Source organism: Puntigrus tetrazona, chromosome 1, assembly GCF_018831695.1.
Source record: "Puntigrus tetrazona isolate hp1 chromosome 1, ASM1883169v1, whole genome shotgun sequence".
Lineage (NCBI taxonomy): Eukaryota > Metazoa > Chordata > Actinopteri > Cypriniformes > Cyprinidae > Puntigrus > Puntigrus tetrazona.
This window is the reverse complement of record NC_056699.1, coordinates 8643224-8669365: the sequence shown is the minus strand read 5'-3', so window position 1 is coordinate 8669365 and position 26142 is coordinate 8643224. Positions and strand designations below refer to the sequence as shown.

General features: G+C 38.1%; 3 protein-coding genes across 11 annotated transcripts; all 3 read right to left on the bottom strand.

Annotated features, from left to right (window-relative positions):
* Positions 1-746: 746 nt before the first annotated feature.
* On the bottom strand, positions 747-8631 carry fip1l1b (FIP1 like 1b (S. cerevisiae)). 7 transcript variants are annotated; one of them, XM_043246936.1, is made up of 18 exons: positions 8502-8631; positions 8306-8399; positions 7611-7668; positions 7175-7274; positions 6823-6929; positions 5995-6059; positions 5759-5866; positions 5546-5676; positions 5251-5366; positions 5021-5074; positions 3830-3929; positions 3592-3739; positions 3318-3344; positions 2847-2901; positions 2479-2537; positions 2172-2352; positions 1822-1968; positions 747-1094 (listed from the first exon to the last, which is right to left on the bottom strand). In XM_043246936.1, the coding sequence occupies exons 2-18, from the start codon at positions 8382-8384 to the stop codon at positions 953-955; spliced, it is 1677 nt and encodes a 558-aa protein (XP_043102871.1). In that variant the 5' UTR covers positions 8385-8399; positions 8502-8631; the 3' UTR covers positions 747-952. The 7 variants fall into 7 exon arrangements, with proteins under 7 accessions (XP_043102871.1, XP_043102862.1, XP_043102853.1 ...); XM_043246927.1 differs by having other exon boundaries at positions 8306-8409; positions 8502-8611; XM_043246918.1 differs by having other exon boundaries at positions 8306-8609.
* A 687-nt stretch (positions 8632-9318) lies between these two features.
* Positions 9319-13830, bottom strand: LOC122350473 (D(1) dopamine receptor). The gene has a single exon (XM_043246987.1). It carries the CDS (start codon positions 13700-13702, stop codon positions 12527-12529), a length of 1176 nt encoding a protein of 391 aa, XP_043102922.1. The 5' UTR covers positions 13703-13830; the 3' UTR covers positions 9319-12526.
* A 1207-nt stretch (positions 13831-15037) lies between these two features.
* Positions 15038-25907, bottom strand: crmp1 (collapsin response mediator protein 1). Of its 3 annotated transcripts, XM_043237616.1 has the most exons (15): positions 25195-25358; positions 23246-23307; positions 23044-23132; positions 22071-22255; positions 21537-21701; positions 20932-20993; positions 20761-20841; positions 20605-20673; positions 20386-20506; positions 19746-19902; positions 18098-18239; positions 17846-18016; positions 17415-17594; positions 16711-16876; positions 15038-16608 (listed from the first exon to the last, which is right to left on the bottom strand). In XM_043237616.1, the coding sequence occupies exons 1-15, from the start codon at positions 25220-25222 to the stop codon at positions 16517-16519; spliced, it is 1770 nt and encodes a 589-aa protein (XP_043093551.1). In that variant the 5' UTR covers positions 25223-25358; the 3' UTR covers positions 15038-16516. The 3 variants fall into 3 exon arrangements, with proteins under 3 accessions (XP_043093551.1, XP_043093540.1, XP_043093561.1); XM_043237605.1 differs by lacking the exon at positions 23246-23307 and having other exon boundaries at positions 25195-25907; XM_043237626.1 differs by lacking the exons at positions 23246-23307; positions 25195-25358 and adding an exon at positions 23989-24172.
* Between the last annotated feature and the right edge of the window lie 235 nt (positions 25908-26142).

The following is a 26142-nucleotide window of genomic DNA, read 5'->3' as shown; positions in this document are numbered from 1 at the left end:
GCGAGGGTTGATCTCGGGATACATCGCGAGAGTATGCAAATCGCATTCAGGACCATTGGGGCTTTCTTGTCATCATGTCACATCAGAGAGCTGCCTGTATTCTTTAACTGGCGAAATCACTCCTGCCTCAGCACTTTGAAGTTATTACCACAATTCAATACGTTTCCCTTTTGGTCTGCATTTCCTATTTTCGCAATTCAAAATACATGCAAGAAGTTTTATGATAAACGGTATAGTAAATATAATCCAAGCTTTTTAATTAAATATTTAAATCCTAATGTTTAAATTTTGACATGAATATTTTCACATTTTAATATTTTGTATGTAGCAATGTTTGTATGTTTTATTCAGCAAAAAATGATCAAAAGCGACAGTAAATAAAAATATATCTTTATCTATGAATTCTGAAAAAAGTCAAACATCCACAAAAATATTAAGAATTTTTTTAATCATATTCTTAAGAAATCATTCATAACCACCAAATCAGTCTATCAGAATGATTTTAAATAGTATTGGCTAATGAGAAATTCAATGTCTAATGCAAATGTAAAAATGTGGAAAAAATAGAACAACGCTATTTTAATTAGTAATAATATTTCACAGTCTTACTGCATTTATTTATTTTTTAAATAAATGCAGGCTTATTGAATATAAAAGACTTTTTTAGATTTTTTTTTTAAAAACTGTACATTGCTCACAATGTGAAAAACAGCTAATTTACAAGACAGGAAAAGACACAACAATCATTAACAAATGCTCTTTTTTAATCCAACAAATCAACATCTACATGGTACAACTGCACTGGAAAAACAAAAATAGGGAAACATGAAAAAAAAAAAAAAAAAGGAAGGTAAATTTAAAGGAAAAGGAAGGTAATTTCATATAGCATGATTTGGTTGACAACCACGCTCTGATGATAAGAAGGAAGGAGAGCGATGAAGACAGACAGGAGTTACTCCATGGCCTCCTGGTTCTCCTGGTCAGCAGAACGCTCCTCGCTGGGCTCCTTCCCCTCTTTGCTCCTCTTGGACTTCTTGTGCTTGTGGCGCCGGTGACTGTCACCCTCCTCGCTGTCATGTCTCCGTCTGCTACTGCTGTGACAGAACAGGAGAGGGGAGGAGAAACAAAACACGTTCGTAAAGAGAACACACAGAACTGAGTGTGTGAACCCTTCAAAAACGATTTCCAGAGATATTTTTTTAATGTATTTTACAAGAGTTATCTTGCAATTGCATAAATGAAATTTATCTATCAATTTATAATTCAGAGAATATCTAAGCATATCATTAATACTATTTTAAATATGTATATTATCATGTGACGAATATAGTAGAAATTTAATCCAGACGTACTACATTAAAGTTTTTTAACACTCATAAATTACTTTTCCAAAAAGAGCTACTTTTTTTTTTTTTTTTTACTGGACACAGCCTCAGTCTTAACAAGTGAATAAACAAGTCATTCATTTGGTTGATTTGTTCAAAATGGCTGAGTAGTAATGAAAGCAAAGTATTTAGTAATGAAACAAGTGAATGGGTCACTGAAGCATTCACTCATTCTGTTGTAGACAAAAGACATTATGAAGAATGTGGGTAACCAAACAGCCGATGGTCCCCATTGACTTCCATTGTATTTTTTTCATCCCTGAACTATCCCTTTATTCAGGGAACAAAACATTGCTGTGTCCGTTGATGTGCAGTAATGCTGCTGTGGCTTTCTTCGGAACTAATATCATTGGCACTCAAGAGCCACATTTTTATTCTTTTCTTTGCCATTTTTCCCCCCAAGCCTCCGTTAACTTCCGACTCCCTTGTAGAGTACCTCCGTGATGACTTGTGCCTGCCTTCCTCTTTCTCTCTGTGTCTCCTCTCTCTATGACGCTCCTCCTTCTCACGGCTCGCTCGCTCTCGGTGCCTCTCATACGCTCGGTCTCCGTAGTCGCGGTAAGAGCGATAGCGTTCCTCATCGCTGCAAGTATATAAATCAAATGCTTATAAACAGAACCAGACAAATCAGTGCTAATGGTTTTAAACCTTGAAAGGATTTTTTTGGAATAACATTTACTGATAAAACTAAATTTAAATGAATGTCTACATTTGCCAGTTTATCAACACTTTATACTTTCAAACAGACAAACAGTACTGAAGGAGTATTTCGACATCATCCCTCACCTGTTATAAGCCACAGCGGAGGGACTATGGTCTCTCTCATGGCCCCTTTCCCTCGGCCTGTCTCTCTCTCGCTCTTTTTCCCTCTCTTTGTCTCGTCGAGGGTAGTATTCCCACTGTTTCGGGTTGTCCATCAAACCAGGCCACGGGTTAACAGCTCCTTGCATGGGTGGAGGAAACCCACCTGAAAACGAAACAACCCCCAGTGTGCTTAATAAAGCCTGGAAAGTATTTAAGCGTTTGTGATCTGTACTGAGATCTAAATTGAGTTTTTCAGGTGAATAGACTGGGGAGATAGTCTTCCACTTACCTGTAGGAAAAGGGTATGGAGCAACAGGACGTCCGTCATATCCTCCTGGGTGCCCACTGCTAAATACATCACACAGGCAATTAATGAAGTGTTAAAGTGGCGATTAAAGGTAACGTAGAGACACAGTGTAAAAGAAAACGACACTTCAAAAACAGTATGTACTTAAATCTAAATACAGGACCCTAAAAACAAACAAGTTTGTTCCTGTGATAGGAAAGCTGAATTTTCAGGAGCCATTAATCCATTCTTGCAGGTTTTGTGAAGGATTAATAGTCTTTAATAGCTTCTTTTTTTTTTTTTTTTTAAATACCCATCCATGTACACCAATGTTCAAAAAACTATTAGTTGAGTAGCAAAGTTACACCTACTTGTCCATAGTTGGGATAAGTGAAGGAGGAGGTCCTCCAGTGGGAGGGGGAAAATCTACAACACAAACAAGATTTAAATAAAGACATATCAACAGTAAAAAGTGCAAAATTGTTATTTGATTTTACACACAGTTCTAAAGTTCGCAGTTTCAGAAATCAGGTGCTTTGGAAACATACAGAGGTTAATCGTGAGTTAAGGTCACTGCACACTGAAGTTTTCGCACATTAATAAATAAATGCGATCACATGTGTCAATCACACTCTGAAACATTCATGAGTTATTTAAAAAAAAAATAAATAAATAAAAATTAGGTTGGATTTTCTGCATTTCACAACAGTAGCAAGATACAGTAACAGATAGGAAAGGATAAATAAGGAAAGGATAAATAAGAGGGAAAAAAAAATTCAGACTTGGTGTGCAAGGACCTTTACATTTGCTATGTTTGTTATGTTACTGCGCATTTAACTTACTGGGTGGAGGAACAGTGATAGGCATCCCTGTTAAAAGCAAGAAAAAAAACAACAAAAAAAAAAACAGATGAAAACACTGCTAACAAAATAGCCTATGTTAGCCTATGACAAACATGTAACAAAAACAAGCTAAAAATAAAAGTAAAAAAATAAAAAGTTAAAAAGGCAGTGAGAAGCCATAGTGTTGATGGTTTAGATTTTTTGATACATTTATTGTGGATTTAAAATGAAAAGATATATAAAATAACACAATTTCAGTTGTCGTGATGCTTACGTGGAGGTGGAATCAGAGGTGGAGCCTGACTGACAGGAGGAGGGAGGAATGGAGGAGGCGGGATGTTCGGAGGAAGTGGTCCCGGGGGAAAGAAGGGAGGTGGCATCTTGGCAGGCTCAGCCTCAGAGCTGGGATGTTCCGAGATCACCTACAAGTGTTAAAGCCACATGACTGACTCCCAGATATGTTTCTAGCATGTCGCTTTTACAGTGAAGAACGAAGATGTCGTGTGTGTAACCTGGATGTTATTCCCCTCCAGATTGTGGCGACGTCGTCCTTCCACCCTGCTTATGGTGGCAGTTTGTCCGCCAATCACGTCTATGGTCCCAGGCGTCTTCCTGCAACAAATGTAAACATACACATACAGCTTCATGAAAGCGTACATATATTTCTGTGTTGATCAACTCTTTATTCCAGATGCATACACACCACGCACACCTCAGTAGGGTTGGGCGATATGACTGCATACAGCAGATGATGTATTTATGCATCAAGTCTGCTCGGTCATTTACACGAGAGAGCAATGAAGAAACATGTTTGAATTCAGAAATACAGGGCAGGATGTGTCAGGACAAGCCCAAATGAGGAATTTAGGTGTGAAACACAAGCTTAGTTCGTTGCAGTTGCCAGGCAACTAGTGTAATTATAGTTTTATTATATATACTATTATAGCATTTATTAATATTTAGAATTTTGTTATATGCTTGGCAATTATGTTTATTGCATTTATATTTCAGTTTTACTTTTTATAATTTAAGTATTAAGTTTTTTCTTCTGTATCACATTTTATTTTAGTTTGGTTTCAACCGCTTCAACCGCAGTAAACATTATAAATATATATTATATATTTATTCCTGGCTTTGCCTTTTCTTAGAAGCAAGACAAAAATAAACTGGCAATATTGCGTCTAAAATGCAATTTACTCAATATTAGCTTTTGCGCATTTGTATTAATAAATTATGTTTAAGAATACAAATTATTGTATTCTTACAATAACATATTTTGATCAGCATTTTTTAAACAGTGTTAAACCTGAAATAATAAACCTTATATGAAATATAAACTTAATACATAGAATTTTATTTTTTTTTGCAAAACTCAAAATGACTATAGTGTGATCCAAAATGTTGGTCATATCGCCTACCCCTACACGCCCAAATTGATTAAAAAAAACAATTTTCATACTACAATATAACATACTTTAACGACTACACAGTTTTACAAATAAAAATGGTCCAGATTGCTGGGTTCGTTGTCAAAACAGCAGACTTTTTCATAGTGCTTTGTAGATTAAAACATCTCCAACAGAAATTAACAATGGCTATCAATAAAACAGAAAAAGGCAATAAATGAAGTCTGTTTAATTTCATGTTTAAATGTCTACTCAGGCCTTGTAAAACAAACCACGGCCATGTCGCCTCCCACTTACGTATAATAGGACATTTCTTGAGAGGCAGGCCCTGCCCACTGTGGAGGGGATATCCTATGAGGGCATGGGTAAGGGGAGACAGGCAAAAATGAGTTACTAATCCCCTCTCCCACATGACAGATGCGGGACAAACACTGTACACGCATTGCCAAACATAAAGACTGAAACTTGGGTGTGGAAACTGAAATGAGTGAACTCTCCACAATGAACGTGTGAGAGAACATGTTTACCTCGCTGGGTTCAGACCTGCTTTATACAGGTTAGATGGAGAGGAAAAGTCTGCTTTAGCTGCATGAGCTGCAACTGTGATCTCCTTCTCACTGTTACCTGTGCGACCCTGCTGAACCTGAAAGAAGAAAGAGGTGGAATAGGTCAGAAGTTGAATTTATAAACATGCAAACTTGACTAATAATTACTCATTTTATTACTAGTAAGATCCCTAAGAAACCATAAAAGGACTTTGAATAGTATAACAAAATGGTTCAATTCTTTACAGTTCCCATCCCCAGAAACTATTATGCTTACTGAGATCTTGCTGGTAGTGGATCCAATGTTGAGAATGTCAAGGCCCATGCGTAGCCTTTTCTGCTTTTCACAATACGCTTTCCACGTGTCCTCATTAAAACCATAGTTAAAATAGTCAGACAAGTCCGCACCTGTAAACACAAACACATGCTGAACAATATGCAGATGCCACATTCAAAAACCACACAAATGCCGTCCAAATTTAACGCATACCTGGCTTCCTCCATGGTTTCTCCTCAAAGGACTCCATGTCCACTTCCAGGACTGGAACTCCATTGATGCTGCCTGGAGCTTCGAGGTCTATGCCCTTCACTTTGGTACCTAATGACCACATGCTTACATTATCTCAGAGGCTGACAAACGGTGCTTTGCATGAAAAGGCACCTATAAGTGAACAGATTATTTATTTAGAATGAGCCGCTCTTTGTAAGACATATAGTTTCCCTCACCTGCTCCATATGCTCTGCTGCCAGCTGACTTTATGTTTAGATTCACTGGAGTTCCCCCATATGCCCTGCACAATACAATACAGTCTATTTCAGTAATAAAATATCAAAATAAAGTAAAAACAAGTCCAATACCACATTAAAATGGCTTATTAAAAATGCATTTATTACTCATTTTTCCCTTCGCATTGCTTATTACCTCCGTACACTTGGAGGAACTTATAATACCAATGACATTTGGAAATTTAAAGCACAAAAGGGATGGGTCACCCAAGATTTTAAATCCTGTCATTATTCACACACCCTTCTGTCATTCCAAACCCAAAAGGCTTCGGTTAATTTGAAAAACGCAAAAAGGTCATAAAGGCATCATAAATTTAATTCAGATGAATCAAGACGTTTGATTTCAATCTTGTAACAAAATATGATCTCTTCTCATTATGAAGGTTAATGAGATTTAATCTAGGCTTTTATTTACATCTAAACATTGCTATGCGTGTGTTTAAAAAATATAAATAAACACTAAATTAATTCTATACCCGATTACCTGTACTTTCAACTGAGGGATAGAAATGATTCAGGTTTCATTAAAAACATCTTCCTTTGTGCTTCACAGATTAACTGGAATCTCATGGATTTGTAACGACATGTTCTTTAAAAGCACATGATCTAAGTCGGTTAAACCACAGTCACTCCACTGGACGTCATCCTTCATCAATGCACTTCGACCTTCATCAACCCACTTCTGTGACCTTGGGTTGCAGGCAGCGTCAGGTTATCTAACAAACCCTTATAATCTTCAGGTTGCGGGCACAAGCTTTGGATGCTTACGCATACTGTGGCGCTCCTGTTTTTATATCGCCAATGGTGACGCGGACATCATCATCATCGTCATCACTATCGCTCTCACTGTCTTCATCTTCTCCAGGTGCTTCCTCCTGAGACAAACAAAACGTGTTTTTTTGAGTCATATTCATTTGTAACCAACATAAATGTTACAGATGTGTAATGTGCCAATTTGCAATTACTATCAAACATATAAACGGACAACACAACTCAAGTCACTAAAACATTAAAAAGTGTAATGTACAGGTTTAATATTGATATTTATGTATTGAAGCCGATGTTAAATATATTTCAGAACAACAGCAATCAAAATGAGTTTAGTTGCTTTATTTGTTACCTGACTGGCCACACCATTTCCAGTAGTGGTGGTGATGGTGGTAGTCGTGTTGTTTGTGGTCGCGGTGACCTCCTCTGTAACAGGAGGAGCAGAGGTCGCACTGCAGGCAAAGATGGATCAGGAGGAGAATGAGTAAAACAAATCTTAAAACAAATCTTAGTACCGGCGCATGTGTTACAGGATATGCACATCTAACAGTGCAGTACTATAGTGAGTAGAAGAAAAAAAAAAAGTACCTTCATAGAAATTAAGTATTTTGCAATATATATAAAAAAATTTCACAGTATATTTTGGGTCTTTATACAAAGCAACAATATATGTAGTGTATGCGTTTTAAATTTAAACCATCATATTTGGGAGTCTGTATCATCTAAAAAAAAATGTAAAAGTCAGTAAAAGAAAATACATTAATAGTAAGAAGCATGTCACATCTCACCCAATGGCTGCCGTCAGTTTGGCCTCCTCTTCTTCGGTTTCTTTACTTTCACCCTCGTCTGCGAAAAACACAAATTATGAGCAAAAAAAAGTTATGAACACAAGGTACCCGATATCTATTGTTACAAAGTACGTTAAGAGGAGCTGCTCGCGATATACTCCAGACAAGTTCATCACATTTCATATTCACCCTACAGCACCATGAACAGATTGGAAAAGTATTCTTAAAAACACTTTACAGCATTACAGAAAGTGGATTTATCAATTTATAATATTGTATAGATTCAAACTGAATTCTCAACGGCAATTTGAAACAAACTGTATTTCAATATACTGGCATGTATCTAGCAGCGAGGAATCCAGTCTCGAAAATAGAATCTCTTGATTCGAAATCATTCGGAATATTGAATATTGGAATCTAATCGTTAACCTCGAAACGATTTTCCTCAAAAACCACAGAATCTCAAAAAACCTGAAATTAGTTCTGTATCTGTTCCCTCGTAGATACAAATATTATTTAAACCACAGACGTTAAGTTTAAACATATAGTGACTTGACAGGTATCTCATAACACTCCAGTACAAAGGCCCCTGCATTGATCGTGACAATACACGGTGATGTACATTAATATCCACACTTCTCCCAGCCGATAATAACAAAGTACAAGAGCACATAAGAGATTTGGCGCTCACTGACCCCCGTACAGCCATTCCTCCTCCTCGTCTCCTGCACTAGCATCGGTGGTGGTGGTTTTATCCGCCTCCTCTGCAGACATCTTCTCCTCTGGGCTCTGCAAAGCGCTCCAGAAGCCAAAGACACGGTCAGACTAAAACCCACCAACCCCGAAAGAGCGCGCGGATATTTCGGTGGGGGAAAACACAAACGCACATACAGATACAGAAAACAAACGTATTGAATGATGTTTACGGAGCAATCCACACACTTCCTTCGGTCTCTGTAGGATGTTCTTGCAGACTCGGGGACATCAGTTCCGGTTCATGGGCGCACAAATTAAAAGTCTCTCACACACACTGTTTGGATACAGTTGACGGAAACGCTGTTTCTTGTAAATCTTTAAACGCATGTTTGCTCATGCTGAAATACTTGGAATTAGTTTATGTGCTGTATACTAATACTGTATAGTAATCATTTCATTAATAGCTCGAAAAGTTCAGATAACTGCAGATAACCGACAAAACAATTACGTATGAATTATTAATATTCATTAAATTGGGATCTCTCTGGAACCTTGGTCCGTGTACAAATTTATTGAATGAAAAAAAAGTCATTATATATATATATATATATATATATATATATATATATATATATATATATATATATATATATATATATATCATATACACACCTGCTAAATGTTGACAAAGTAGTGTAATAAAGCTTTTTGCACACATCAGCCACTAGGTGTCTCTTAGGAATAGTTCTCCCATATACAGTTCTTGGAGTTATCAGTAGTCTAATTCCTTGTGCTTTCATTAGGCCTATACCGGGTTTATCCTGATGTACAGATTACTAAACCAATTATCTTCCTGGAAAATGCATATAGGCACGCATTAAGCCAGGTGATAAAATAATAATATTTTATAGATTTCATATCATTTCAAAATGAAGATTGAAATGGCGTGATACAGATCAAATGCATTTTCAGCAATAGTTTTATTTCAACAAATTTCTTACACAGTTTACTTCACATGTTTGTGTTTTCCATTAACATTAATGAAATGTGCAAATCACGCTAACACACATTTTAACTGACAAATTAGAAAACATCAACTACTTTATTTCCCCCTCACACTATCTTGCCTCGACGATTATCTTTTTAGTATAAATATAAAAACAGAAAAATAACAAACTTGGAATGTTACACACCGGTGACACTTAGTGCAAACAATCAGTTTTAACTGAACTATAATTAAGCAATATTTTTGTGATTCTCAACTCTTCTTTTAATAGGTAAAACCTATTTATTTACAAGCCTCCTCTAATTATATGATTGATTACTATTACGCTTACCTAAGTTCAATTATGTTTCATACTTAAAAATAAATAACACACACTTAATTTATTCCTATGTTGTTTGTTTCGTCTCTCAGTGACTAATCTCCTAACACTATGTGTGCACATTAACCTCTTTGACCAGTTACAGGAAACTCTGTGTGCAGGCTAGCGTTACTGTGAGTGTTTGATGACCAAGCACACGGAGAGAGAGATACTCTTTCTTCTTCATTAAGTAAGCATATGCAATGGCCCCCGAGAAGTATTTGGATACTTGAGCCACACTTACAAAATCGAGTGACATCTTTAAACAAATGTTACAGCTTTTTCAGTTTTCTGATTTTGGCAATTACCTTTAACCTGAGTGACTTACAATGATATACGAAGTCAGTTCACACAGGTGTCCTAAGAGATAAACCCGACTCATTAACTATGCACATGATTCACTAGCGTTTGATAACCGGAAAGCATCTGAAATTTAGTTTAGTCTATCTATTGTTGTTTTTTTTTTCAAATAAACTAACACTAGATTGTGGCGTGCTAGAAGGTGGGATGTACAGTGAACAGTCAGAGCCATGCAAATACCCATACATAATGTAGGAATTGTGATGAAGGCATGAATGAATGTATAATGAGAGCACGACAAAGCCAAAACCCAGACATTTTAAGAATTTAGAACTCCTGGTCAGTACATATGTGGGAAAAATTGGACATATTGTCACCAACTTTATTGCAATGACATTTATAAATTTTAAGTGTGACTTAAGTGTCCAAATATTATATCTCTGTGAATATGGGATAGACAGTTACTCAAATAAGGATTTAAATGTCCAGTTTAAATGTTACGCCTACTGGCACATTTTCCCTCAGATTCCCAGGCCGCTGTAAGAAATTAAGATCTTAAAAGAGACGAGTTAGGTAAAAAGAGGCATGCACTTGTTCTCAGCGGCTCTATCATGGCTCTTTTTAACAATTTCAATAGACAAGCATCCCTGCGGATTCCAAAATTAAAGCAAGCCTCGGGGGCTGGATGTGATTCAAAAAAGAAGACATCAAGGGCGGTGGTGTATTTTTAGCTACAAGGGCCATCAATTTTAAACACCTTTTCATTCAGCAACAAATCTGAGCAGCGATTTAACTCACAAACATATCTAAACCAGTTTGCAACAGCTTATAAATATTACAGCAGTTCAGCACTTGTCAACATCAACAACAAAACGTGCAATCGTAAAAATGCCTTTTTTTTTTTGTTTAAGGTTAATAAGGAATCAGGGATTGCCTTCCCATGTTTTATTCATTGCTGTGAGCCAACTGAAACCTCTCATTGTGAATTAATTACAAATGTAACATGCCTGTCGTGAATACACTCTAGCCCAATGTGTCCTTAAAAGACTCTTCAGGAAGTGCTTCTGTATGCAACTTTTACAGGAATGTTTTTTAAATGATTTTTGGTGCTTTGGAATTAATCATTTAATGGAACGTGTTAAGGAAGAATAATTATGAGTTTATGTTTCATAGAAGGAGAAGACGTACAACCTAATTTAACAAAGTCGAGATGATCAACCCAGTGAAGAGGAATATACCTGATTGTTGTGCACTGTTAAAAAAAGGCCATGTTCTTCAGCTAACAGACCCGATAAAGCTGACGATCATCAACATGCTTTCAAAGTATCACCTATAGCATAAATCTAAAGTCCTTGCACACTGAAATGTAACATTCCTCGAGAAGAGATTGCAGCCAACTAATTATTTATGAGAGGAAGTAATCATGTGCACTCGTGTCTAATGGAAAACGATACAGGACTCGTCAAGTTCTTTGGCATCCGGTCTATTAAAACCTCAGACCTCTTTCTGTGGCTGTGATAACCTGACCTCGGTGGACATCTTCAAACGTAAACAAAGAGGTAAACAAAAATTAGGCTATGAGGAAGTTGTCGCGCGGATTAAGGACGTTGAAGGTTTTGGTGTCAAATCTAATTGGTTTCAGGCACCTAGTTCAAGTTTTCAGAATGTAGGATATTTATAGGTTTTATCCTGCAAACTAGGCCTATAGATTTGGGGTAAAAAGCGAACACATAAACTCAAACAAAAATGATGCCAAGAGTAAAATACACTGTAAAAGAAAAGTTTAAATGAATATGTACCTTGCATAGGCTAAATGTAGGCTAAAAGTTGGGTGAAACTGCATTTCAAGAGTTTCATTAGCATGGAACATTGAAAAAACACATATGTAGCTAAATGTTAAAAGAATAGGTTTCCCAGAAACTATGTAATTCCTCTATGGTTTATGTGTTTTATCTAAACAGTTGATCATCTCAAAATATCATCTTCCATAGAAGAAAGTTTACACTGGTTTGTAGATATGAGAGTAATCAGATTAACATTATTGGGTGAACCATCCCTTTACGTTCTTCTTTTAATGTTGCTGGATTATATTCAAAAGTAGGTTGGGCCAACTTTTCCTGACTCCTATGCGTTTTCTAAGATTATTTCATACAATGAATTTAATAAAATGTGTGATAGGCTGTTTTGATTATTTCGTAGCCTTGTACATACATACGGATGGACTGATTCACTGTTTACGAATTTCTTTAACAACTTTAAACATACGTTAAAAATGGCATTCTTACTTCGAGATCAAAAATGGCATTTTTACCTAAACATTTCACACTTTTCCCCCAAATCAGGCAATAAACAGCAGGTTCCCAATGTGACAACATGCGCCGACAAAATCAGTACGTATTGGAACTGTAACCCTTTTCCTTGACGTTATTAAATCTTTCTGTAGGCTAAACGTTAAGGTAAGTCCCTATACAGAAATTCTCTTTCAGAAATAAAACCTGAGAAATGTTAATTGTGAAAACTAGCCCTGTCCGCCAACACTAAAGTCTTAACAAAAACTCATTTGCTCTGACTCGCATCTTCTGAGTTAATGCGCAGAACCCCGCTCTCATCTCCAAACGTATGTATCTCCACCAATGGACGCTGCATTTGGTTGTCCACCTTCTCCAAACTGACATAACCGACCTCCATAGTGTTAACAGGGCTGCCCTGATTATTTGTGGACACCTTGCACTGAATATCAAGAGGCGTTTTGGTGCACAGGTCATGGCAGCACAGAAGTCGAGCAAAAGCATCTCTGAAATCAGAATTGAAAGCATATATGATCGGATTAAGCGACGAATTGCACCAGCCGAACCACACGAACACGTTAAAAGTTGCTTCGCTGACACAGTTTGGATCGTGGCAGAAAGGAACCGCGCAGTTCAGGACGAAGAACGGAAACCAGCAGCACACAAACACCCCCATGATCACGGAGAGAGTTTTAAAGAGCTTGGTTTCCCTTATCGCGCGGTGTTGGAGAGGACAGGTGCGCGCACCTGCTCTGCGGTCCTGTGCGCGCTGTGCCGCGCGCTCCAGCGAAGAGATGCTCTTGATTTGAACCTGAGCAATGCGGTAGATGCGCGTGTACGTAACCAGCATCACCGCCACGGGGATGTAAAAACTTATCAGAGAGGACGAAATGGCGTAGGTCCTGCTCAGACTCGAGTCACACATTTCCTTGGTGGTCCAGTTGCTCGTGGTGACCGTTCCCAGGTCGGCCCGGTGCCAGTTCAGCTGCACGGGCACGAACGATATAGCCACGGATACGATCCACGTCACGCTGACCATAACGAGGGCGACCCTACGGTTCATCTTCCTCTCGTACTGAAACGGGTTTGAAATGGCCCAGTATCGATCCAAGCTGATTACGCACAGGTTCAGGATGGAAGCGGTGGAGCACATGATGTCAAAAGCCACCCAGCACTGGCAGAAAGAGCCAAACGCCCAGTGCCCCGTCACCTCCGTGGCCGCTTTCCACGGCATCACGAGAACCGCCACCAGCAGGTCGGACATCGCCAGAGACACGATAAAGATATTGGTAACTTTTCCTCTCAGGTGCCGGAAGCGCAAGACCGCGGCGCAGACCGTGAAATTCCCCAATAGCGTCCACAGCACGAGGAGAGAAAGCGCGAAACCTAGGAAAATGCGCCCCGCTGGCTCCCCGTGGGCGCTCAGGGACGTGAAGTTGTACATGTCGTCAAGTGTCACAAAATAACCAAAAACACGCCAAAATATATCCCGTGTGGCGGACACCGCATACTCCCCCCCAAAGCAATCCCATCTACTACGGCGTTTTCACCGGATCTTACAGTTGACCTCATTGTTTCTTAAGACCCTCGCCGAAAAGTTCACATGACCGAACGACAATCTGAAGTGTCTCGTGTCAGGTTCCTCTGCAGGTCACATTCATACCGCTGAAGAACGCCCTCTTTTGCCATTTTCAACCCAATAGATAGCCCACGGTGTCACTAAAAAACGGCTTAATCCGCCTGCCTGATGAAAAATCATTACATCGATATTTAGGATGATAAATAGTAAATAACAGTTATATATTTGGTTATAAAGATACACAGTGATCACACGTTCCAAGCTTTCTGATGATCCACGTGGTGCATTTGGGAATAATTCAAACAAGACTGAAAAAAACTTAAAATGGGGCACAGTTGGTTAAACTCGAATAGTATAGGCGACTTAACATTATTTGCAGAATTTGATATTTTAACTGTGTTATATAACATAAACCGCTATTATTGCAATCAGATGCATTAATGATATGGGCCTTTTCTGTATATTTTCATCCAAAACCGATAAGGTTTTTCATAATAATACCGATATCTGAAGCGCCAGTGTAATGTAACTTTTTGTTTGTAATGTAACACAAAAGAAGATACTGGTGGCCAAGTCAATGCCAGCAGCTGTTTAGTTAACATTCTTCAGATTATCTAATTATCTAAGAAATTCATATAGGTTTGGGGGGGAGAAAAACAGAGGGGGAGTAAATGATGACAAAAATGGTCGTTTTTGGGTGAACTATCCCGGAAAACTAGTACTAAGTAGGACATCTAGTGGTGAATATATAAAGGTACGGATGAAAACGTATTTGTTTTGGGTTTTTTTGTAAGTGAAAATTTCACATGGAACTAACAGATATATGACAAGTTAGTTAGTCTTTCTTTCTGCGCCTATATTTGGGAAAAGACCGTAAAAGTACCTTTACCAGCTGACAGAGGACCACAGAATTATTTTGTCACATCTTTTTTTTTCATTAGTCTTCTGTAACTCCATCAAGAATCAATGGCTTTCTCTTTTTTTTATTTTTGCTCTCAGATGTGTGACTTTTGCTCTGTCTGTCTCCATGCAAGCAAGCTTTGTTTTTGCAGGTGGTAGAGTTTCATATTCCATTACATGAAGGGGATGTTCCCCCCCAAGGACAATACTGGTGGAAATGTTCAATATTTATTTGTTGGCAACATTTTTGTATGTCAAGAGAAACTAAAAGATTCAGAAAAAAGCAAAGGAAACGCACCATCTATTTATGAACTTTATTTCACCATAGCAAAGTGAATATCATTATCAACAGTCAACGAGTGCTTTAGTGGATATCAGCCTACAAAATCTAAAATGGCATTGGTCATAAACACTATATATAGCATAGGCAATACAAAATCACAATGGGGTATGGAAAACAATACAGCAAGGCTTGGCACTGGCCTTGTATTGGTCCGAAACGAGAGAGATCGCCATTAATTCAGAGGAAGTTCGGTATTAAGACTTTGAGCGAACACAGTGACTAGTCTAGAGCCGCTCGGATGCAGAATACTGTAGAAATCTCACAATAGAAGAAAAAAAACAGGCGGACACAATGAACTCGTTTCCAGCTCTTTTTGAATGCATGTGCGACTTGCTCTTCCAGAAGTGATCATTGAGAGTGTTGCAGGTAAAAAAAAAAAACAAAAAAAGTCTCGCGGGTTGCATATAGTTGCATTCTTTGATTCTGCATTTGCGATATGAGGTAACGCGGATACCTTCTGTGGTCAATTTTGCAATAAGCAAACTCTACACAGCCGAGAGCTTGGAGGAGCTAAAATGGCATGCAGCCTTTTTCACTACAGGTAAAACGGAAACAAAAAAAGCGATATAACACAAACTGTTCTTGTAAAACAATTCAAACCCGATAACCGATAAAACGATCCTTCAAAGTATAAAGAGTGTAAGAATGTCTATAATACCAACATTTAAAAGTGAGATCATGCGATCCATCACCATTCTTTACCACAAAATAGACCGATAACACGGAATTAAAAACATTTCAGTGCACAGAGAACATGAAAGTTAAAAGTGCTTGTAAGAGCAGGTCGTCGCTCAGCTTTAGAATGTACTTATTAGTGGTACACCTAAGCCAAAACTGATCTCAGACCTGCGTTCTAGCGCTTTTATCTAGTTATCTTTAGTTCAGTAAGTTGTCCAGTAGGAGGAGCACCATTTTGCGGGATGACTAGTTACCGGCTTCACAGGAATTTTAAAGCGTGACATTTTCACAAACACTGGGGTCACATCAGCAGAATGAGGGTAATTCATAACTTTAATAAATGTGAGTAGTTATATTGGCATTGTTCAAATGCTACTTTTTCTGAAATTTGTTAAAGATATAAAGATATTTTCTAGTGATTGTCTAGCTATCTATAGGTATTTGTCTAGGTTTGTCTTTGCGTTGAGACTATTGTGTACAATGCACGCAGTAATGTTGACTGTAGATGGGACATTTACTGCACAGGTAAGGTACAGTGAGAATTATCACATGCATGCGTTGCACCAAAATCTTTTACAGCATGGCCCTGTGAGAGAATACTGATAATGTGTCAACAGATAGAACTTTAATAATACTCACACATACACACACACACACACACACACACACACACACACACACACACACACACACACACACACACACACACAGAGACATACAAACATGCTCTCAAAGTCATATGGGAGCTGCAGAAGGACTCAACCAAGGCTGGTGATGTTGGAGCGGCCACCAGGGGGTGCTACAATGCGGTGGCCGGAGCGCCGGGGAATGTTGTCGTCTATTTGAGCCCCTAATTGTATTGAAATGATCATAAAATACAGATACACCTGCTGTTACAATATTTCCAGTAATTAAGGATATTGAGGCATATCAGAAAAGGTCATTTCCTCACCTGATAAGCTGAAATTAGACTGATGCAAGTTTCTGATTGGTGGAGGCTGGTGTGTAGTGGGCGAGGTCTTGGCAGAGGGTGCTGGGGTTATGTATTTGGGTGTTGCTGGGATATCATACACTGGACCATCATACATCCCACGAGAAACTCCCTGCTTGCTCATCGCCTTCAACAACAGTAAACGAGACTAATATAAACTGAGACATAAACCTAAGTATATGATAATACACTAAATATGCGATAACACACTAATTTCTAGTTCACCATTGTCTTTGTTTTTGCACTATAAAACAAATCACACATCTATTTCATTATTATTACTACATTATTATTTTAGCAAATGTGTGCTTCCTTCACTATTGTTAAAATGCTTGGTGTCAGTTAGTTTTTTTATTCAGCAAGGAGGCATTCAATTGATCGAAACTATAAATTATAAAGTAAACTTTCCATTCATCACTGTTGGCACAAAAACATTAAGCATGCTGATCAGAATTTTTGAGCGTTGAATCATAATCTTAGAATAATTTCTATACGCTGACATTACGTTTCACTTTACTGTATTTATAAATGCAATCTCGCTGAGCAAATTCTTTCAAAAACATTAAAAATCATACTGAAGCCACAATTTCAAACGGTAGTGATTATATACCAATTTTAATATATACAACAAAACTAAGACTCAGTGAAGGTCAGCGAAGTCATACCTTGTTGCGGTACTTAATGCGCTGGTAGGCAATGTCAGGGAAAGGTTTGCGAGAGATGAAACGTCCAGTCCCCTGCTGAACCTGAAGCTTCCCTTCGTCAAACACAATCCTACCCTGACTGACCACATACACCGGACCACCACGACACTCCATCCCCTCAAAAATATTGTACTCCAGAGCCTAGAAGCAGAATTAGAGAGATATACTAGAAATAAAGCTTTCTATTTTCACACATTTTCACCCGTTTATCAAATAGAAAATCACCAATAATATACCAAGTAAATGCGCTTAGAAAAAGACATAGATTTAGAAAAAAAAAGTTGTAAAAAATGTATGCACTAGATTATATACAATGCTGTGTTATGTTGAATAACAGCCGTTCAGAGTGTCTGTCAATGTTCCAGCATCTTGTAGAGATTTTCTGTCCTCACCGACTGCTGTGCTTTAGCTGTGATGGTCTTGATCTTGTCAGGGTCCCAGATCACAATATCAGCATCTGAACCCACTGCTATCCGACCCTTACGGGGGTACAGGTTGAAGATTTTGGCTGCGTTTGTGCTTGTAACCGCAACAAACTGGTTTTCATCCATCTTCCCCATAGCCTGTATGGAACAAATGAAGAAGTGTCTGATGAATGCAACCTGCACATCAATCTGTATAAACATATACGCAGGCACACTTACCACAGCTTTGTCCCAAACAAAACCCATTCTCTCCTCTACTCCATTGGTTCCCTCGGGTATAAGGGTAAAGTCATCCTTCCCTATGGCCTTTTGAGAGGTGCTGTAGGCACAATGACCACTACCCACAACCTGCAGATCCCCACTAAAAAAAGTCAAGAGAAATATAATTACAGGGGTGCTACCTCCAAAAAGAACACGATCCACTCTCTAGTTTTTGCGACTATATTTTTATTTCGAGGTTGCATTATGCTTCATGCTCCTAGACTGCTGTTCAAAAGTCTGGGGAAGATAACGTCTTTTAATAATGTCTCTTTCTATCTTACGTTTACCAAAGCTGAATTTATTTGATCAACACTAAAGCCTGTAATATTGTGAGATATTATTACAATTTAATATATATATATATATATATATATATATATATATATATATATATATATATATATATATATATATATATATTTTTTTTTTTTTTTTTTTTTATATGTAATTTACCTGTGATTACAAGGATGAATTTATTTCCCTCTAATCCATATTCTAATTTGATCATTTGGAAGCATATTCTATCAGTGTTTAAAATAGTTGTGCTGCTTCATATTTTTGTAAAAACAGCAATAAATATTTTTACAGGATTCTTTGATGAATATACAGTATATTTCAAATAAAGCAGCATTGATTTTCACATTTGTAACATAAACTGACTCTGTTAATGATTCCTTGCTGAATGAATGTACTAATTAAAGAAAACTAAAAGCTTACTGCTCTATTTTAAATTCATTACAAGCTCCATAGATATTACACTTCAAAAGCCTGAGGGATGAATATGACAGAGTAATTGGTACTCAAATATATTTTATCTTTTGAACAAGCAGCTAAGCAACTATAAGAGATAGTCGACTGAGCATTAAATATTAAAGACAATTCCACTACACTGTCACTATATTTGCTTGATCATATAATATGATATAATGTTTGCAATACAAAAGGATATATGAATCCATAATACTTATATGATGTGTGGAACAAAATGTTGAAAAATGATTTAGACAGTGTTTACATGTTTTGAAATCCCAAAATGAAACACTACGCATGTACACAATAAAACTTAAGTTGGTGTTTGCATAATATTTAATACTTAAAAAAGATCATTTGATGGTTTTTCTAGAACTTCCTCTCATCCTTTGAACCCGACTATGTATCTATGCTAAAAATAAATGTCCTCTCTCCAGCTGTGTCGGTCTGCCTCTATGTGACAGTGTGTGGTGTGTGTGTGTGTGTGAGTGTGAATCTCTGTGCCTGCGAGTGTGTGTGTGTGTGCTTGTGAAAGTATGTGTGGCTGTGGATGTCAACATAATGAAATCTCTCTCATAGTCTAGCAGCCTGCAAGTTATGTGTGTGTGTGTGTGCGGTGGGGAGGGAGGAGGAGAGTGCTGTAACCATGGCAACAGGAGATGAAAGCCTGATCTATTTTTAGAAATGGGGCCAGGAAAAGGTGTGTCTGCGGTCTGGGTGTAGCAAAGAGCCAAAGTAGCGAATAGAGTAGATAAGAATTTGTCAGATAGTTCCACTTGGCATAGGACTTGCATCTACACCAACTGTGCAAATGTCACAGATGTCTAAAATGCAGAAATGACTAAAAATGATTTACCAGGCCAGTAGAGAGTGAAGGTGGTCAGGAGTTGTTGGGTCAGGGCTGAGGGGGGGAGAGGTCACATAGGCTGCAGCTTTCGCCCAGTTTTTGCTCCAATAGTGAGATCCATCTGTTGCTAAGCAGGCTGTGATTGGTTCACCAAATACAACAGAGCCTAAAATCAAGGAAATGAGAGCAAGTCCATAAATTGTATTACTGGCACATTCAAGTTTTTTCAAAGAAACAAGTTGTGCTAGATAATGAAATAAATATCTTTTTTTTTTAAATACACCTACCATTTATGCTACTACACTATAGTTTGGTGTTGATAAGACTTTAAAACTTTGATTTTGCAAGGATGCATTAATTGACCAAATGTGACAGTAAAAGCACATACATAATGAGAGGTATAATATATCTTCAATAGTAATAATAATAAGAAATATTTAGCAAATAAGCATATTATAATGATTTCAGAAGGAAAAAAAGATACTAAATACTGCAAAAAAGCTGCTGAAAATTTGTCATATATTAAAGAATATTAAATATTGCAATAAAATTTTACAATTTAAAAATTTTACTGCATTTTTGATCAAATATTTAAAAAATACTACATTGTGAATTGAGCGTGCAACAATATTTCACAATATGCAGTCACCCTTCTTTCGTGCACTGGTCACAGTATCAGCTGCACTTTTACTCATCACTTTGGTGATGTAGACAGGGCAGTTGACTCGGTTGCCAAGGGTGATAGCGCGGAAAACAGCCTCAGCCTCCAGCTGTGAAACAGACATCCAATTACATCAATTCACTCTGCTGAACCTGACTGGGTTACTCAGTTAAACTTCTAAATAGTTTGCCAATGTATTGATCCCACCTCCTCTGGACGGCTCAGTGGGTGGCCCTCCGGACCGGTGATGCCCATTCCCAAGATTTTGCTTTGTTCCTTAAACACAAATATTGAAAAAAACAGTAAGTGGCAGCGGAGTGGGTTTGAATTCAATATGGTATTTGCTCATTGGACAGCAGGTACCTGTGCTATCAGGTCTCCATTTTCTGCGTGCACCAGCACCACTGCCCCCAGCTCCTTAAGGAATGAGAATGCTTCATACAACTAGATGAGAGAAAGAAAGGAATATCAAATGAGTTATTTTATTAAATTACAGTACATCATTTTCTACAGATGGAAACATATTTAACTAACTTGACAGTCGGGCATTTGAAATAACCCTTTGTAAGCCATGAACACTTGGAAAGAGTTGATTCCTGCCAAAAGAAGAGAACATTAACAGGGGAAAAAATACAGTACTATTCGAACATTTTGTAAAACTGTTTTCTGTTTTATTATATTTTAAGATTCCATTTATTTTTCTCATGATAAAGCCTGTTTTTTTACATTATTTTTTTTTATTTAGTCTTCAGTGTCACACTATCCTTCAGAAATTATTATAATATGCTGATTTTCTGCTCAATAAATCTTTTTTATTATGAAAAAACAGTCGATCTGCTTAATATTAAGTCCTCGATGAATAGAAGGTGCAAAGGAACAACATTTATTTGAAATGAAAAAATGTGCAACATTACAAAGGTCTTTACTATCTTTACTTTTTGACCAATTTAACGTGTCCTTGTTGAATAAAAGTTATTTTTTAATTGACTGACCTCAAACGGTTGAAAGATTGTGAATTAATGATAATCAGCATTTAGCCAATTTTAACAAATGCTCTGAAACATCAGTACGATCAAGACATGTGCCTTTAAAAGCACAAAATACATTCAACATTACCCCATCTTTAAACATGTGTTCACCTTTTTCCTGTACCAGCTGTTCCAGCTCCTCCTTCACACCTTCATGCCAATGAGGGATGTCCACATGAAGTGAATAATCACAGCAGGACTTTTTATCAGCTGCCTCCTGCCACTTCTCAAATGCCTCCAAAAGACTGTCTCCAGGCTGTGGAGTCACATGGTCAACTGAAACAGAAAAGTATGGATTCTGCTTAAAATGTTTATAGAAAAGTAGTTATTCTAAACATAAAAAAACACTCTTGGCTCAGACTGCTACAGAAAACTAAATCTGACTGGCTGTAACTGACATGCACAACCGAGGGCATGTCCTTGTAGCAAGCAACAACAGACATATTTGGGACACTGCTTTGCTCTCACAGGGAGACACAAGTGAGTCCTAGTCCAGGAAGTTGCTCAGAACATTTGGCACTGCATCCTAAATATTCAACATACTTGAACCTTTGCCACAATCCTGAGATCAAAAGTCATTTTAGTCCTTTTTACTGAATTCAGTTTTATTTTTAAATACCACACTAATAATTTATCCAGACTTACTGATCATGGTGGTTCCTCCTGCCAGAGCAGCTTTGGTTCCCTGGTAGAAGTCATCCACAGGTGGAGTGCCCAAGTAAGGCTTATGCAGGCAGGTGTTCACATCAATACCTCCAGGAATCACCATACACCCATTAGCCTCGATCACCTTCACACCTCCTGGCACAATCAGGTTCTCCCCAACCTGTCTGAAGGCGTCATGGGAAATGAACACATTACAAATACATTACATACTACACATGCACGGAATTACACGACAGACCAAAATACAGGTGCGCGATTGAAACAAAAAAAGTTATAAAAAGGTTTTAATGACCTGATGCCACTGGTGAACTTCATATGATGCCAGATTTAACATGTTATGCCATATAATGCGATTAAGCATTATTTTATCATATCGACAGTGTTTTAACACAACACAACAAAAAGGAGAACAAATCATAAACTACCTCATACGTATTCACTCAGTGGGTCTTTATGCATGAAAATCCTATCCTTCAACGTAAATATCAGCACAGAGTAGACAATTATTTCAATTGAATTGTTTTAAAATAATGTTATCATTAAGCAAACTGGACAATTTACATTCTTGAAATTATTCATTTCTCTAATTACAATTTATAATCAAATTCCTTACACTTTAACCTACCAATACCACCAACCCTGTCCCTAACCTTGTCCGCATCCCAATAGCAGCAAAAGTGTTGCAACACATTATAAACACAATAAGTAGGCCTACTCGCTTCTTGTTAGGACCACTTAATATAAAGTGGGACCAAATAACATTCCAGTAAAACTATGAATGAATGTGCTTTTAAAATGCTGCATAGAGCAATTTATTTATTTTGAATGTGACTGTGATTGGTGGATAGTTTTCATGCATGCATCATCTGTATTTACAGCGATATACAATTGCTACCGAAAAACTGAATTGTGTTTTGCAAAAGTGCGCATGTGCCTGTGCATGGTGTCTTACTTAATAATTCCATCTTCAACGTAAACGTCAGCATATAGCGACTGATCATCATTGACCACTCTCCCGCCTTTAATCAGCAGCCGATCGCTCTGAAGAATAGAGAAAAAGAAACACAGAGAGCGAGCAAGAGAATGAGTGATTCCAACAGCAGTTTAAACCTGATTTTACCTGCTATATTTGCAATTCAGTGAAGTGCTCTTACAACCACTGATAAAAGAGCCTTCTGCACAGTTTCAGCCTCACACTCAGTGAATGGGTGGGGTTCTATGAACAGAGAAGAGCAAATGTGGTAATGTGGAAAGATGTTAGGTTGCCATGGTAACCTCGCATCACCCAGTTGTCAGGAAGGCACACACCACTGCGTTTTTCTCGACTGATTCAGGATTTATATTCAAAAACCTCAATATACGGGCTATTCCTAGATGTCAACCGGGCACAGATCGCAAAAAAATTGCTTTAGTCAAGGATTAGGATCACTGTAATCCATTGCTCATAACTACAGGCAAAGATAAAAAGCACAGGGCTCATATTCCTCCGGGGTTTTTTTAATGTGTGCATTGGCATTTAAAAAAAAGTGTGTTTATTCCAGATTTCTGCTCTTGGCGACAGACCCTGTTGCGTCTAGCCATCTGCATATGCACTCGCCGTTTGTCAAATGAAACGCGCCCAACCAAAGCTGCTGTAGATTCATGCACGATTTATTATTTATCCCGCCATCTACTGTAAATGCAAACCGGGCGTATGTCGCTTCATGCACGGCAGGGATGTGTGCCTGGCCGTGCCACATTGTAGCAATAACGGCAACCTTTCCGTTGGCTGATTTCAGTGCTCTTCTACGCGGCCTCTGCTTCGTTGGCTCGCTAAGAATTTAATCCCTTCTCGTTTCCCCCACGCGCAGGATTAACCGGGAGCAGAAGGGTCGCCGCCTTCTAGCCGGTGTCTTACCGTCAAATGCGGGATGTTCTTCTTCCCTTGGTAGCCCGTCCCAGACATGTCTCCTTTATGTTTTGAGGAGATGAACAATGAGCAGTCACCCGCTTCTTTTTGCCACCAACCCACTTAACGAACTAGCGCTCCGTTAGTGCTGCACAGGCGAGCGCCTCTCCCGAGGGGGTGTGTGTGTGTGTGTGTGTGTATGTGTGTATCTGTTCGCCTGTTCGAAGACGTGTTTTGTATTTGAGTGTATGTTGGAGCGCCCCCCTCACATGAAACAAAGAAAGAGAGAACTGGCCGAGAATCCCTAAACAGAATGTCGGCGTAAAGTGTCAAAAATGCTCTACTAAAAAAAAAAAAAAAAATTATATATATATATATATATATATATATATATATATATATATATATATATATATATATATATATATATATATATATGGTTAATTTATGAATTAAAAACTAATCAAATACGTTTTCTAAATTTTAATTTGATAAATTATGAACAACGTCCAATAGCGAAAAGAAAGATAAAATTTTTGCATTCTTGAAATGTTACTAATCGACGTTCCTAGAATGTTGAGTTATGGAGCTAAAAGAATGTTGAAGAATTAGGCCAGCCTTAACACATCGCTCCAATAAAACTGGCCAAAATCTTCAAAAAAAAAAAAAAAAAAAAAAAACAGTAAAAAAACGCAACAGACATTTACTAAATAGAAAATGCAACTTGAAAAAGTTAAATAGAACATGGTCTGGAAATGCCCCATATTTCATCCTTTTTTACTTAAGGTAGCAATATTTTACGTTTAAATACAAATCAAGCATATAGGCTATATTTATATGTATATCTATATGCACATATTCCGTAGCCTACATTAAAGGCAGCCCAATTCAAACTTCATTTTGAAGATTATTTTTTTGTAATTTTTTTTCCAAATATAAGGTTTTACTTTAGCATAATAGGATAAAATAGACCGTTTCGTCTTATTGTAATTACGTTTGTTATTAGGGTGTAATACAATTCCATAATTTTATTGTAAATTATGTTTCTTTTTTAAATCATATAAAGCGTGATAACAGTTAGGTAACTAAGATTTTTACTTTCGCAATTTATGTCAGAACAATGGTCGATGCATTCTTGCTTTTATGAGCAAAATTGAACCTTGTATAGTCTATATACTCGCGCGATTTAAGGTCACGCGTAACATTTAAGCCCACCTTCCCGTTGTTTCGCTCGTAACGACATTCCTTTTCAGTCTGCTCCGTGATTTCGACCCCCAGACGCCCGTCGTCTCTCTCCCCCGGGGAGCTGACGGTCCCCCGGCTTATCTCGTAAGCTTCAAAGTCCCCATCCACGATGCGTTCCCTGCTGCTGCTCCGCGAGCTCCTGTTCCCCTTCCTCCCCACGGCGTACTGGTCGAAATCGATAGTTTTGCTATCATACGCGCCCTCGACGGAGCTAAACATTCCGTGAGACTTCCGATGCTGGTTGGGTCCGGCCGAGATGGGTCTAGCCAGGTACACGGGGAGCTCATCCTCCCGGTTCCACTGTCTCCTGCAGTCCGACATCACTCATAGGAGGGAGAGGACGCTCTAATGCAATGATGAAGCGAGATGCCAGCGCAGAAAACCAGGTCAGCCTTGGTTTGCCTGGGGATGCGGAGGTCGCAGCTTGCAGACTGATAACGATGCTGCGATCTACTTTCAGGACAGCTATAGCCTATAATAAAAGCGTGTTAATACGAGCTAGTACAAATACAATTGAATCCTCAAATCCAGTTCTCTCTGGACATTGGTAACAGCGAATGTATTCTACTTGTTTCAATTTATTCAAGTTTTTTTCAGTTTATTTTGTCGAGCAAGATTTGGGTGATGCAGTGCCTGCCATCCTCTATCCGAAAGTGCGTAAGATGCGCAAAAACACTGCAGTCAGCTGCACCGACTTGCATAAAACTAACACTCTGGTAACGCATGTAACTTTGGAGGGCTCTAGTGGTGTTTCGAGTCGTGAACGTATCTTTCAAAGGAAACCGACTATTTACACGCACTAGCCTATATATTTTTGACTTTTGTTTTCAGTGGAGTCTCTCCCGTTGACACGTGACTGCTTTGGAATACATTTTTAATATGATGTTTTGAAAAATTCATCACGTATGCGAAAGATCA

Coding starts and splice junctions, on each gene's coding strand:
- LOC122350473 (XM_043246987.1), bottom strand. CDS start 13,702: ATGTACAACTTCACGTCCCTGAGCGCCCACGGGGAGCCAGCGGGGCGC.
- fip1l1b (XM_043246936.1), bottom strand. CDS start 8,384: ATGTCTGCAGAGGAGGCGGATAAAACCACCACCACCGATGCTAGTGCA. Junction 2,353..2,478: donor TCCATACCCTTTTCCTACAG/GTAAGTGGAAGA, acceptor TTTCGTTTTCAG/GTGGGTTTCCTCCACCCATG. Junction 1,969..2,171: donor TCCGCTGTGGCTTATAACAG/GTGAGGGATGAT, acceptor ATATACTTGCAG/CGATGAGGAACGCTATCGCT.
- crmp1 (XM_043237605.1), bottom strand. CDS start 25,545: ATGTCGGACTGCAGGAGACAGTGGAACCGGGAGGATGAGCTCCCCGTG. Junction 18,240..19,745: donor CTTCACTCTCTACTGGCCTG/GTAAATCATTTT, acceptor GACTTTTTTTAG/TGGGGATCTGCAGGTTGTGG. Junction 16,609..16,710: donor GTCTAATTTCAGCTTATCAG/GTGAGGAAATGA, acceptor CAATACAATTAG/GGGCTCAAATAGACGACAAC.